This window comes from Triturus cristatus, chromosome 8 (genome assembly GCF_964204655.1).
Source record: "Triturus cristatus chromosome 8, aTriCri1.1, whole genome shotgun sequence".
NCBI classification, from domain to species: Eukaryota; Metazoa; Chordata; class Amphibia; order Caudata; family Salamandridae; genus Triturus; species Triturus cristatus.
In genome coordinates, this window is record NC_140591.1 from 1432556793 (window position 1) to 1432571056 (window position 14264).

At 46.1% G+C, this 14264-nt stretch overlaps 1 protein-coding gene across 6 annotated transcripts in view; it reads left to right on the forward strand.

Moving 5' to 3' along the window:
* CCDC90B (coiled-coil domain containing 90B) overlaps positions 1-14264 on the forward strand; it is a 152425-nt gene that overhangs the window by 39158 nt on the left and 99003 nt on the right. For all 6 annotated transcript variants that reach the window (XM_085623225.1, XM_085623226.1, XM_085623229.1 and 3 more), the window contains one exon: positions 13163-13282. In XM_085623225.1, the coding sequence (XP_085479351.1) occupies positions 13163-13282 (120 nt within the window). The remainder of the gene's footprint in view (positions 1-13162; positions 13283-14264) is intronic.

The following is a 14264-nucleotide window of genomic DNA, read 5'->3' on the forward strand; positions in this document are numbered from 1 at the left end:
TTTTTAAAATACCCCTCACACACTATGAATCCCATGGTGTCATGCTTCATCATAGGGGTCTTCCCGTCCCTCTACGCAAGTATGTGGGAGCACTGTTGTTTGTGAAGGAATAGGCTATGTGTAATGTGGGGGTGAGTGTGGTAGGGTTAGTGAATAGTTACAAAAAATTAAAAATTCTCTGGCTAGTGGAAAAAAACTAATTTATTCAATTCCCTGGCTGAGAACATTAAAAAGGGGGATATGTAGGGGGAGTACCTCAATCTGATACACCCTACTGGGTCAACATGATTTCTGGTTGAGCAGGAGACCGGGATTGTCCCCGTTTTTTTCAAAAACAAATCCAGCATGATGTTTTTCTAATGTAATAACAAAGAATGAAAAAACAAAAAAGTTGAAAAAAACAAGTTCTCTTGATTTGGTATCGTGATTTGAATCATTCTGTTAAGAGAAATAAGTAATCATGAGACGACTATTAATGGTGGGTAATGACAGGTAGCGATATTTCTCGATATCAAGATTATTGTTGTTCTAAATGTTCTTTTGGGAAAAGGACTAGGTCTATGTCCATATCTTAGATGCGGTTTTTGAAAGGTGCGCATTTGGAATTTGCAACAGCAGTGTTATTTCTGGGAAATATACTTAGTTGTGATCTTGACCATAGTTTCTAGGGTCCGGCAGGATCCTAAATGTTGTTGATGGAGGCGGCACATGTTTATCAATGTCATCTTTTAGTGAACCTTCATAGTGAGGGTATTCTTTCTTTGTTACAGAGCAAAGTCCCTCAATGACGCTCCCCCTTATATTGCTGTTATATGTGAAAGGTTCCTCGTATTGATTGAAAATTGTAGAGGTCTTCAGACGTGGATGACATGGTTAGAATGGATTATAGGCTATTCATTATAATTGGCCCCATGGAATTTCATCATTCAATCCTCTGATATTTGTTTTGAGTCGAAACACCCATCTCTGTTCCATTTCAAGAAGATATTTCTCATTTGGTACTTGTTCAATCACTGTCCTGGTTATGTCTTCTGGTTTGTGATCTAGTTCCAGGAAATGTGATGCCATTTTTGTGATGCCTTTTCTGCACTTAACGTTGCATTTGTGTTCACCTATCCTTGTTTTCACCGGTCTTGTCGTCATACCTATATATTCAAGCAGACATGGACAGGTGATAAGGTACACTACGTTGTTACTGTTACATGAGGTACATTTTCTCTGTTCCCACTTTGTACCATTTAGGAAGGTAATTTCTTTGCTTTTTTTAGTAAGTGGGCAGACTTTGCATTTCCCACACGGATGATGTCCATGTATGTTGGCCATTGCTGTTGATTGGCATGTAGGTTCGTTTTTGCGGGGTCTTGTGTGTACAATCATGTCGCGAATACTTTTCCCTCTTCTGTGGGAGAAAACAGGTTTTGGGAGATTTAGTCTTCCACTGTTAATGATGCGCCAATGTTTGTTGATGATCTTGGTGACCTGGTTTGAATTAGTGTTGTATGTTGTAATGCAAAATGGTCGTTTTTCATCAGGTTTTGGGTTGGTAGGTTCCAGCAGTTATTGCGTGCCCTTTTGTAGGCTTTTTCTATGACTTGTTTGGGGTATTGTCTTTTCTCAAGTTTCATTTTCAGGTCTTTATATTGAGTTTTGAAGCCGTTGACTTCTGTGCAATTTCGTCTGAGACATAGAAATTGTCCATAGGGGAGGTTGTCACGCAGATGTTTAGGGGAAAACTCTGGTACATTAGAAGACTGTTTTTTGATGTGGTTTTGAAATGTGTTGTAGTCACGAGTCTCCCATCTTTTGGTGATATATTAAGGTCAAGGAAGACCAATTCTTTGTTGGAAATGGTACTGGTGAATTTTAAGAATTCGTCTTGGTAATTGAGCCAAGTGATGAAACGGTTTGTGGTGCTTTCATCACCATCCCAGATGATCAACATATCATCTATATATCGTTTCCAGGTGTTGATCTGCTTGTGAAGGGGTTACTTGGATGTAGAATTTTTGTGGTCTCAAGATGGTATACATAGAGACCAGCTATGCTAGGAGCAAATGTGCTCCCCATGCTGGTCCCGTGCTTCTGGAGATGTAAGGTTTGGTTGTATTAAAAAAAATTCTCTCGAAGTGCTAAGTTACAGCATTCCATAATGACATTTCTATTTCCATTCTAACCATGTCATCCACGTCTGAAGACCTCTACAATTTTCAATTAATACGAGGAACCTTTCACATATAACAGCAATATAAGGGGGAGCGTCATTGAGGGACTTTGCTCTGTAACAAAGAAAGAATACCCTCACTATGAAGGTTCACTAAAAGATGACATTGATAAACATGTGCCGCCTCCATCAACAACATTTAGGATCCTGTCAAGATCACAACTAAGTATATTTCACAGAAATGACACTGCTGTTGCAAATTCCAAATGCGCACCTTTCAAAAACAGCATCTAAGATATGGACATAGACCTAGTCCTTTTCCCAAAAGAACATTTAGAACAACAATAATCTTGATATCGAGAAATATAGCTAACTGTCATTACCCACTATTAATAGTCGTCTCGTGATTACTTATTTCTCTTCACAGAATGATTCAAATCATGATACCAAATCAAGAGAACTTTTTTGTTATTTTCAACTTTTTTGTTTTTTCATTCTTTGTTATTACATTAGAAAAACATCATGCTTTATTTGTTTAAAAAAAAAACGGGGACAATCCCGGTCTCCCGCTCAACCAGGAAACATCATGCTTTATTTGTTTTTGAGAAAAAACGGGAACAATCCCGGTCTCCCGCTCAACCAGGAAGTACGTTTTTCTAGACTCCCTGATCGGGACGTAAATAAGCAGCCATTTTTAAGTCTCGCCTGGCTATCGTGTAAGCGATCGCTCAGTGAGACTTATGTAGGGGCTTCAGAAAATGCTCCCAAAGGCTTCCCAGGCGGATCGGGTGGTGGTTACGCGCACAACCACGTGCATTCCATTTGCCACCAGCTACTTCCTGCGCGTGCGCCGCCTCACGCATTCAGAGAGATTTAGTAAGGAGCACAAGACCTTAGGAATGCGGTTTATGGCCAGTGCATGTGAGGCATTCAAGCGCGAAGCTGGCATCTGGCATCGGACTTGAAAGCAGCAGACTGCTTTCGCCAGCGCGCGCTCGGCCTCACTTCCTGCATCCCCTCTTACAACAATTAACTTTCGTTATAACTCACACCCCATATGCTCGTTCCCTCCCACCCTTCCTTTGATGTCCGCCTTTCTTGTTGTTTACAAACCACGCCACACACTGCTGCACACTGCTGCACGCTGCACACTGCTGCACGCCGCACACTGCTGCACGCCGCACACTACCGCACGCCGCACACTACCGCACGCCACACACTGCTGCATTACACACTGCTGCACGCCGCACACTGCTGCACGCCGCACACTGCTGCACGCCTCACACTGCTGCACGCCTCGCCGCACACTGCTGCACGCCGCACACTCCTGCACGCCACACACTGCTGCATGCCGCTGCACGCCACACACTGCTGCACGCCGCACACTGCTGCACGCCACACACTGCTGCACGCCACACACTGCTGCACGCCACACACTGCTGCACGCCACACACTGCTGCACGCCACACAATGCTACACGAAACACTGCTGCACGCCGCACACTGCTGCACGCCGCACACTGCTGCACGCGACACACTGCTGCACGCGACACACTGCTGAACGCCACACACTGCTGCACGCCGCACAATGCTACACGAAACACTGCTGCACGCCACACACTGCTGCACGCCACACACTGCTGCATGCCGCACACTGCTGCACGCCACACACTGCTGCACACTGCTGCATTACTCACTGCTGCATGCTGCACGACACTGCTGCACGCAACACACTGCTGCACGCCGCTGCAAGCCACACAGTGCTGCATGCTTCACACTGCTACACGAAACACTGCTGCACGCCACACACTGCTGCACGCCGCACACTGCTGCACGCCGCACACTGCTGCACTCCACACACTGCTTTTATGCGAGTTTATGCTACTGACATTGTAAATGACAATGCCTTTTATTTGTTTTAAAGCCAAAACATAAATAAAAGGCATTGTAATTTTACAATGCCAATAGCTCTAACTCTTATAAATGCGAGACCTATTGCATTGCAAATGCTTGTTAATATATGCGACGCGCTAGTCTTTCAAAACGGGCGCCTCTTCCGGTAACAGCCAATCACGAACCTGATTAAATATCCCATTGCCAGTGTCTGCACCGCACCACACGGAGCAGCACGGAGGCAGACAGAGGTGAGGAGAGACCTTCGGCATGTAAGTAAGACTGAGGCCAAAGTCTTTAAAAATGAGGCAGTTTCACGGTATGCTCAGTAGTCTTTGCGATCAGCGTCGTGATGACATGGCATGATCGATAAACGCTAACGCAATCTATGCTTTTCCACTTTGTATACAGTGACTATTACAAGGCATCCTTCCCTCCGGTGCAAGCTCATGAAGCAGGATAATTATTCCTAACAATGTATGTTCCCAAACATCATTACATACGTGTACAATGTATAGGGTAGAGTCTGCTACCGCAAGCATGTTTCTCAATATAAATGTACGATGCACCACTCTCGATATTTTACCTAACAACAAGAGATGTGTGACGAACGTGTAAGTGTGTTTCTATGCCCTAACCAAGTGCCCAAAACCAGCTATTATGTTCCGCAATCGGGCATTAACAAGTTTTGTTGACATTAATGAACGATTCACCACTCTTGATACAACAACAATAGATGAGTGTAATGAATGAATGTGTGTGTGTGTGTTTATGCCACAGCCAAGTGTGAAAAATCAGCGATTATGTTGCGCAAATAGCGGGCTGTTTCTCATTGAATTTTTAGAATAACAACCCTTTCTGCTAATAAAATGGAACAATATATCACCTTTTCTTTTAAGAAGGCGACTCCACAGTATGGTGATGTGTTTAAATGAACAACCACCAGGTTGTTTACTTTGTGTTTTTTTTTTATCATTACAGATACCGATTTGTGTTATTTCAAACGATAAAGGTCATTGCACCCTTACAAACCTTCTCCAGACTTACATAATTTTTGAAGTTTGGTTTTGAGAAATAGGCATACAATTGATTAGCCAAGTATTTTTGAGTGTAGTAGGGATCATATTTAGGTCCTGATGAGTAAAGCAGTGGGGACTGCTTACGAAACATGTTGACCCAGTAGGGAGTATCAGATTGAGGTACACCCCCTACATATCCCCCTTTTTAATGTTCTCAGCCAGGGAATTGAATTAATTATTTTTTTTCCACTAGCCAGAGAATTTTTAATTTTTTGTAACTATTCACTAACCCTACCACTCTCACCCCCACATTACACATAGCCTATTCCTTCACAAACAACAGTGCTCTCGCATACTTGCTGGTCGTAGCACGCCCCGCCCCGTAGAGGGACGGGAAAACCCCTATGCTAAAGCATGACACCATGGGATTCATAGTGTGTGAGGGGTATTTTAAAAACACTTAGTGCCTTCCCATGACATCTCATGGAGCACTTTTTTCACTAAAAAACTACAAATTAAAAATAAGTTTCACTGTTACAGGGTAGAATCACATTGTTTATAAAAATATAATTTACAATAGCCTGAGGCAAAGCTAGGTTATGCCTGGTATATTTAGTCCATACCTAAATATATAAGGCTTTACATGAATATCTAATGCCAGTGTCTGGACGTGCTGCACTCTTCCAAGTTGATACCACAGCTGGACTCTGGCTATCCCGGACATAAGACTGCTGTGCCTGATGGAGTACAATATAATATGGAATATGATTGTTCTACCTGGCATGTGATGGTTGTTCCTGAATATGATTGTTGTGGTTAAACATGTGAGTAATGCACCTAGGTATGAGAGTTTGAACATGGCCACATTGTGCATACCTAAACATTTTATGATGGCATCTTATAGTTCAAATCTTTTTATTGCATTCCAATAGACAAAACAGCGAACAGTGAGCGAGACATCACTCCACAAGTAAAAACAAATCAAATTTCAAAACAAAATCCAACAAATCCTCAGCCTGTACCCCTCTCCTCCCCCCAGAGTACTCACATCCAGTGTCATCTGATTAGAACTCACTATTCACAGTCTGTGGGTTCCCCCCACCCCAGTCTGCCTCCCCAGTTCGTGCTTAGGAGTCGGTGTCTGCCACGCGTAGTAAACGTAGGTTTCTAGAGCAAGTCAACTCCCAAAACACAGTGGACAGGAGAGCAATATAAGACGGCCAGAGCTCTCTGTAGGAGTCGATCTGACTGGTTAGTGCAAGGGTTAGTTTCTCTGTCCCTAATATGTGCCATAAGTGGTGCAACCATTCGAGGTGTCTCGGAAGCTTGTTGGTGCCCCCATGTGAGAGGATGTTTTGGAGGACTGCCCCCAATGTGAGACCAATGTGTTGCCCCCTGTGGGATTTAAGCGGAAAAGTGAGAGCGTTGAGGGGGCCCTAAGATGGTGTATGCAGAGTAGCTGTGTGTCAAAGTGGATATCTACGTCAGTCAATATCGTGTAAGTTTGGTGCTGTCCTATAGCCGGTGGAGCAGCGTCCCAGTAGACCCACAACCTCTCCAGCAGTCCACGCTACATGCAGAGTACCCCTATGGAGGCGCACTGGGGTAAGATACCAGTACGTAACTATTTTAGTAGCGGTCTCAATGCTGGCCGTGTTACGTGCTGTATAGTGAACCTCATCCCATTCTTTGTGTGGCAGAATCCTCCCCAATTCAAGGTCCCACAGCTTCTGGCCTGAAGTCTTAGTCACCAGGATACAGTGTTGAAGGATACCATATAGTTCTGTGATAAGGTGGCTATCAGAGGTCTTCATCACCAACCACTTTGTAAAGGGAGTAAGCAGGCGCTATACCCTGGCTCGTACAATCAGGTGGGTGAGCCAATGACGAACTTGAATGTAGTGCATTCTCTGTGATTCTGGAAGCGCATAATATTTATGCAGCTGCTTAGAGGGGAGAGGGCCGCCCTCATCAAAGTAGTGGCCAACCAAGCGGCACCTGCTAGTTGCCATGGCTGGAAAGCAGCTTTGTCAAGACCCGGTGTAAAGTATGTGTTAACCTCGATCGGGGTAAGCGGAAAAGGAAACAATGACAGGCTTTTGCGCGTTTCCCCCAATCCCACACCTCAAGAGTGGCTTTAGTGACCGAAGAGGAGTAAAGCTCCCACCCTCTCTGTGCTTGTCGCTCAAACGGGGCTTTCCACAGATGTGACTCAGCTCCTGCCTGGTCCATAAACAGTCAGTGTTTCTCGGATTCCTCCCAGGTCCATTCCACCACACAGCGAAGTTGTGGTAATGGTGTAGGAGGTTGGTGTCGTGGGCGACCCTGTGTGTTCTCCTCGGGATGACGCTGAAGCTATAGGGGGTCCCCCTCCCATCCGTCCCCTGCCCGGATTCGTATAAAGACCCTCGGGCGCAGGAGACAGGTGGACGAGGGAAGGACGGGATGGAGACAGCCGAGAGGGATACCTGGAACGAGATAAGGAGAGAGGGGTTAGGGATGGCGTTGATCTTCCCTCGCACCGATGGTAATCTTTTCCGGATGCACTCTGTTGTACCTGTCTCTTGGGCTGTCCCGGAGAAGGGTGAGTCAGAGGTCGGGAGTTTGAAGGAGAACCAGGTCCAGTTCACTCCACTGGTCCCAGCCTCGCCTGGGCGGTGCAGGGTTCTGTATCGGATATAGAGCTTCCGACTTCCAGTGTCGCAGGAAACACCTATTGCGCTTCTACTTCCAGCCCGGGTATCCGTGGGGCCGAGGAGCGCGGTGTTCGATGGTTCCCCAAGGAAGTTGAGGGTGCTTTCTGGTTTCGCCGAAGACACCAGTTGCGCTTCTACTTCCAGCCCGGGTATCCATGGGGCCGAGGAGCGCGGTGTTCGGATGATCCACCAGGAAAGATGCGGGACAAGGAATCACCTACTTAGACCCAGGCACTGTTACTCGGGAGCCCGGGTATCCGTGGGGCTGAAGAATATTAATGGAACACCACAAGCCGTAAGACCGGAAGGATCGAGGGACCCCTTCCCGAGGACCTCCCAATGTTTGGAGAACCCGGTCGGAGTGTTGCTTGTGGCTCCGGGGTTTTGCGGGAGCGAAGAAGTGCCCAGCTGAACTGGGTGGAGAGCGAGGAGTTAGACCCAGCTGAAAAGTGCACGCACCCTGGAGTTGAAGTCACAGACTGCTTTGGGGCGTTTCTGGGTCCTCGCTGGAGGAGGGGGACACTCACCTCTCTCTAGGTCGCTGCAGCGTAGGTGGACCAAAGGCCCCGGAGGGGCAGCGTTTCAGGAGTGCTTCGCGCACTGACGGCGTCTGGTCGCTTCAGCCGAAGCGGACGAGGTGAGCTTGCGGGCCGTTGAAATTGTTCAGGACGAGCGGGAATCATTGGCACCGCCCCCTTGTGTGGAGTCGGTTTTATGGGCGGCCGCGCTAGCGATCAGGTGGAGCGCCTGGCCGCGGTGACTCTTGGGGGTTGTAGTTCCACGGGACTCCTACCTCAGGCGTGAGCATGACAGTTAGGAACTCCTATGCCCCCCTCTTTTGTAAGCCTGTAACTCTGTTCCCTGCTCATGCAAGGTATCCCCTCTCCCCAAATGAAGTTGCACATCTCTTCGTGCAGGGACTGTAACATACCTGCAAGAGCCTCTATTGGGAGGGCCTGGAATAAGAACAAGATCTTCGGAAGGGCAGTCATCTTCAAGCCAGGATAGACAATAGTGTATCCATTGGGCTAGGTCTCTCCTGAGTTGCCGGAGTAGGGTTCGATAGTTGAGGGCCACAGTCACCTTCACCATCAGGGCCTGCTGGACCCCCAAATAGGGGATGGAGGTAGTCGACCACTGTATTTGGTATTAGCAAGCTAGCAACACCTCAGTTGAGGACCTATGACTTCTGGATATTAATACGGAATCTGGCTGCTTTTCCAAAGACCTCGATCTTTGCCAGAAAGGCCAGGAGGGCCTTGACAGGATTTTCCAGTGCCACTATTACATCAGCTGTAACTGCAACAAATTAGTTGCTCACTGTGCCACTGGATTCAAGCTAGCCTGGCTGAAGAAGGGTAACCTACCCTGAAACCGGTCCCTGGATGCTTGTTTCCGGTCTAGGGAGGACCTGGCTTGGCAGTTCGGTCTGGACTGTTCCCATGAGACACATGGTCAAGACTGATTTGCTTGTGGCTGGGTCCAAACTGGAGTGGCGTAGGAGGCAAAAGAACGATGGATTTAACCCCGAACTCTTGACGGAGGAGAATGTGTGAATCATTCAGCATTCCGTCCATCATTTGTTGCAGTTATACTTTTCGCCCCTAGTGGCACGGGTATGCCCAGACGTGGATCCCTTGCTCACTGTGCCACTGGATTCAAGCTAGCCTGGCTGATGAAGGGTGACATACCCTGAAACCGGTCCCAGGATGCTTGTTTCCGGTCCAGGGAGGACCTGGCTTGGCAGTTCGGTCTGGACTGTTCCTATGAGGCACATGGTCAAGACTGATTTGCATATGGCTGGGTCCAAACTGGGGTGGCGTAGTGGGCAAAAGAACGATGGATTTAACCCAGATCTCTTGACTGGGGGAGAATGTTTGAATCATTCAGCATACCGTCCATCATTTGTTGCAGTTACACTATTCCGTCAGCCGCATAAAGGCTAACTATGTGTTCCTCCCTGCCAAAACAGACCTCATTGATGTTCGGATTGTCCCGTATGCACTGAGCCAGAGGCTCCATATATAGAGCAAAAAGCAGGGGTGACAGCGTGCACCCCTGCCGAGTTCCCCTGCGGATAGGAACAGGAGCAGAGGTCTGCTCATTAACTTGAACCGTCTCTCGGGTTGCCCATGTATGTATGTAGGGAATTTATAAAGCGCAGGAATCACCCCCACAGGGGTATCTCCATGCTAACATAGAAAACAGAGCAGACTGACATAGCTTTCCGTAGCTCAGATCTTGGATAATTCCGTTTTCAGGAGTTTTCTGAAGCGCGAGAAGCTAGAGCATTTTCGAAGCTCCTCTGGCAAGGAGTTCCAATGTTTAGAGGCCAGGAAGGCAACTGATTTACCTCCAGTTCAAATTTTCTTAAAACGTGCGACCACAAGCATCCATTTGCTTTCTGATCTAAGACACCAGTTCAGGCGATACAATTTAAACTTATCTGCCATATAACTCGGACATTTGCCAAAAACAGCTCAATGAGCAAAGCAGCAGAGCTTAAACTTTATTCTCTGGCGAATAGGAAGCCAATGAAGCGACTTCAAATAGTTACTGAGGACCCAGGTGCAGAATTGCGCCCCGAAGTCAAATTGTTTGAGCGTTGCCTCGAAATAGAGCCAATGCACCCGGTCAAACGCCTTCTCAGCATCTATGGCCAGGAGCATTATTTTCCTAGAGTGTTTTGCCTTGACGATCTAGTAAGTGATCCGCTTGGTGTTATCACTACACTGTCGGTGTAGAACAAATCCTGCCTGATCCAAATCAAGCAGGCCCCGCATAAGCGGACCCAAACATGCCACTAGAATGCTAGTGACCAATTTAATATCCACATTGAGGAGGGATATCGAGCGGTAGGAGCCACGTTGTTTTTTTACTTTCCCTCACTTGGGAATTACAACGAAGGAGGCATCCAGCATCGAAGGTGGCACCATCCTCGGACCAGCGATCGAGTTAAAGAGTCGGGTTGCGACTGGGGCAAGTGCAGTGCAGAAGCTTTTATAAAAGAGGGCTGGAGCCACCAGTCCCACTGCTTTTAGGGGTTTTTGGTGAGCAATGGCAGAGATAACCTCCTCTATCCAGATTGGGCGGTCAATAGTGTCTACCTGGGCTGGCATCAGTCGATGAATACGCGCTTCTTTGAGGTAGAGACCTGGATCATCCAGGGCAAGGGCCTTCTTAGAGTAGAGCTTCTCATAAAAGTCCTAGAAGGCGAACACAATGGGCCGTCCCCTACAATATTGGTACTGTCCTACGCTAGAAGGGCGCCTGTGGTTGTTTGTGCGCTATAAGTCTGTTGGCTAGTAGCTGCTCGCAGGTATCCTCCCCCCACACCTATCCCCCCACATAGGGAGAGTGTCGGAGTCTAAGCAGTGCATATTCTGCTTTGTCCAGGTCAGTCCCGATAACTGCACGCGCACCGTCACTAGCTGCCATCAGACCCGCATAGCTCCTGTGCAGTTGTTAATACTTTTGAGTTCCTGTACTTTCTTGTGAAGGTGCTCCCTTTTGTTATCTGCCACTTATATAGCAATCAGTTCCCCCCCTCTTTCCCTCCCCCCCCCCCCCCCCCCCCTTTGCTGGATGACAACCTTAAGGGTCACCCAGAGGGTAGTGATAGATGTGGCAGCGGTATCATTAATGGCGAGGAAGTCCGTTATCGCTTGGGTAATGCTCTTCACCCCTTCAGGCCTATTGAGTAAGGTCTCCTGCATTATCCAAGACTGGGAAACAGGCCACCGGCCAGGGTAAGAGACGCCGCAGCATGATTGGATAAGGATTGCGGCTCTGTCTCTAATGGTGTGACCAAGGTCTGGATCTCTCTTATCCCCAGAAAGTAGTCAAAGCACGCATACGTCTTATGGGCATGTGGGTAGAATGTGTAGTCCTTCGCTTGAGGATGCGGATCTCACCAAAGGTTCCTCAATCCTATCTCCTGTGACCAGTCTGCTCCCTCACAGAAAAGGACCCCAGTGTGACCATAGCGGTTTCGCCGATCGGTCCAAGTCGTTGTTGAACACTAGATTGAGATCTCCCCCTAACAGCACCATCCTGTCTTAGGAGGACATCACCATGGCAGTCATTAGGGGCGTACAGGGAAGCCAATGTGAAGGTGCAGTCTCTCACTCACAGTATATGTCCGCAGCCTCTCTTTGACGTCTCCTAGTTTAGAGCCCATCCGCCTGCAGAAAGAGCAGGAGACCAAATGGCCACCCCTGCTGTCTTGGAGGTGGCAAAAGAGAAGAACTGTTTCAGGAAAGTGCAGGACCTAAGCTTGTGCCAGTCTCCGGAGACTAGATGGGTCTACTATAGGGGACATAGGGCCGCCCCAGTCTGTTATAAATGAGATAGAATTGCTCTACTTTTAGTCAGATTGTTAAGCTCCTTCATAATGAGGGTGACAACCTTTAGTTTATCGTGTGGGGAGGGAAAGGAAGGAAAGCACAGCAACGGCTACCCTGGGTGATAACAACCTTTCCTCCATTGTGGCAAGCTTGGACCCTGGCTGACCCCATTCTTGTGCCACTCTAGAGTGTAGTGCACTCCTGTGTAATTCGAGTAACCCCTCCCCCCCCAAACAAGAGCACAACGTATAACCGGTACAAAAACACAGCCCCATCAGAACTTAAGGCACTGGCCACGGTCAGGAGTGTCCCGTAGGGATCCTAGGTGTGTTGTGCTTGGCAGACCCCTGTCGGTGGCAGCGACAGAGTGACGAGAAGGCACGTCCTATCCGTCCGGCATCTTGGCCATGCCCCCTATGGTGGCATCTTAGACTGCACCTGGCATAAGATACATTCCAATCTATGCCTTGTTAATGCTTGTTATGATTTCTAAGTTAGTTGTGGAAAAAGTGTCCTTGAATCTATTTTTGTAAAACTTCTCTTTAAAATTACTTGCTTTACGGTTATTTGACTTGTTGCTTCTAGTACCCACACAGAGCGGTCATTTTCTCTGTAAAAAGTGAGAAATTACTTTGTGCAGTATCAGATGCTGTAAAAATACCACAAAAAATTATTTTACTTATAAACTGCAACACGGACTAATGGTTTGTAATGTTGACGTCCAAGGAAAGACAACAAATTGGTAAAAAATAATCGTAAATATATTTGTATAAAATGAAATGCAAGGTATGATACATGTCTTGTGTATGTGTTTGTTATTGGTTTCTCAGGTTCATTTTATATTAACGGTGACAGGTTCTTCCTGAGTGCTTAGTTTTTAAATCTGCTTTTAGATATGTAAAGCTTTCCTTTAATTGTATTTCGTGTGTTAATTGTATGTCTGTTCATTTCATGGACCTGCTTGTGACGTTTTTATCGAAATTTCAGAAAATTTGTATAAAAACCCCGTACTGATATCTTTGACCACTGCGAATTTACAATTTTCCAGGAGTGTTGACTTCAGCAGTTGTTGCAACTTATGAAATGAGAAGAGTGGAAATAACTCCTTTGGAACAGAGGAAGGTAACGTTTGATACTCACGCCTTGGTTCAGGACTTGGAATCTAATGGTAAGTAGTGGTGATGGGTAGGGTAACCCTCCCAAATATTGTTGTGTAACCTATATTTTAGGGGATTTTTAAATTCTGCTCCCTACATCATACCAAGAGACGCATCATGTTCAAATTCATTGAAAGTAAGATAGAAAGCCAAAATGGGTTGAGGAATATGCTATAACATATGTTAGCTTATTTCAGCAGCAGAGCTGCACTTCAAAATTGTCTGCTTCTGTAAACTAAGAATATAGCATGGATCTGCCAGATTTAAAATATGATTGCTCCAATTAAGTCTGTAACTCTAAATACATAGTAGTATAGTAAGTAGTTTACATAGTACACATTAAACTATTAAATCTATTCTTATTGTACCTTCGAAATGGTTTGATTACTATTTGTGATGTAGTTAATGAGGAAATGTATTTGCAACTGTTATTTTCCTGTTGGTGATCTCACTGTCAGTAATTCAACAGAAAACCTTGCAAAGAGAATCCTGTGCTCCTCCTGTACTTTCTAGGCCAAAATATCAGACCATATGAGAAATTACTCTGAGAAATGTAAAGTTTACACCTCCAACAATAATCAGCACTGTTAATCAAAAACACAAATCAGGGAATTGTCTAGATAGTCACATACTCAATACACAGCCACATAATTAGCTCAAGTACAGCCACTACTATTAGAGAGGGTATGTTGCCAGAAAGATGCATAAAATGGTACTTAGAAATTAGAAGCCAAAGTATATATGTGAAAGTGTGTCCTTTTCCTTTCTTACTTCCATTTTAGGTTTGATTTGAATACGTTTTTGGTTCAAAGTTTTGTTATTTGATGCTTTTGTAAGTTAGCTGTAGTTGTGTTTAAAAGTTTAGAGCAGTTGCATAAAGTTGAAATACTGCAGGAGTGAAGGAGATATTTTTCCAACTTTCATCTAAAGAATACCATGTTCTTTCCCATGCCTTAGAGCACTACTTGCGTGAGTTCTGTGTTTTGAATGACC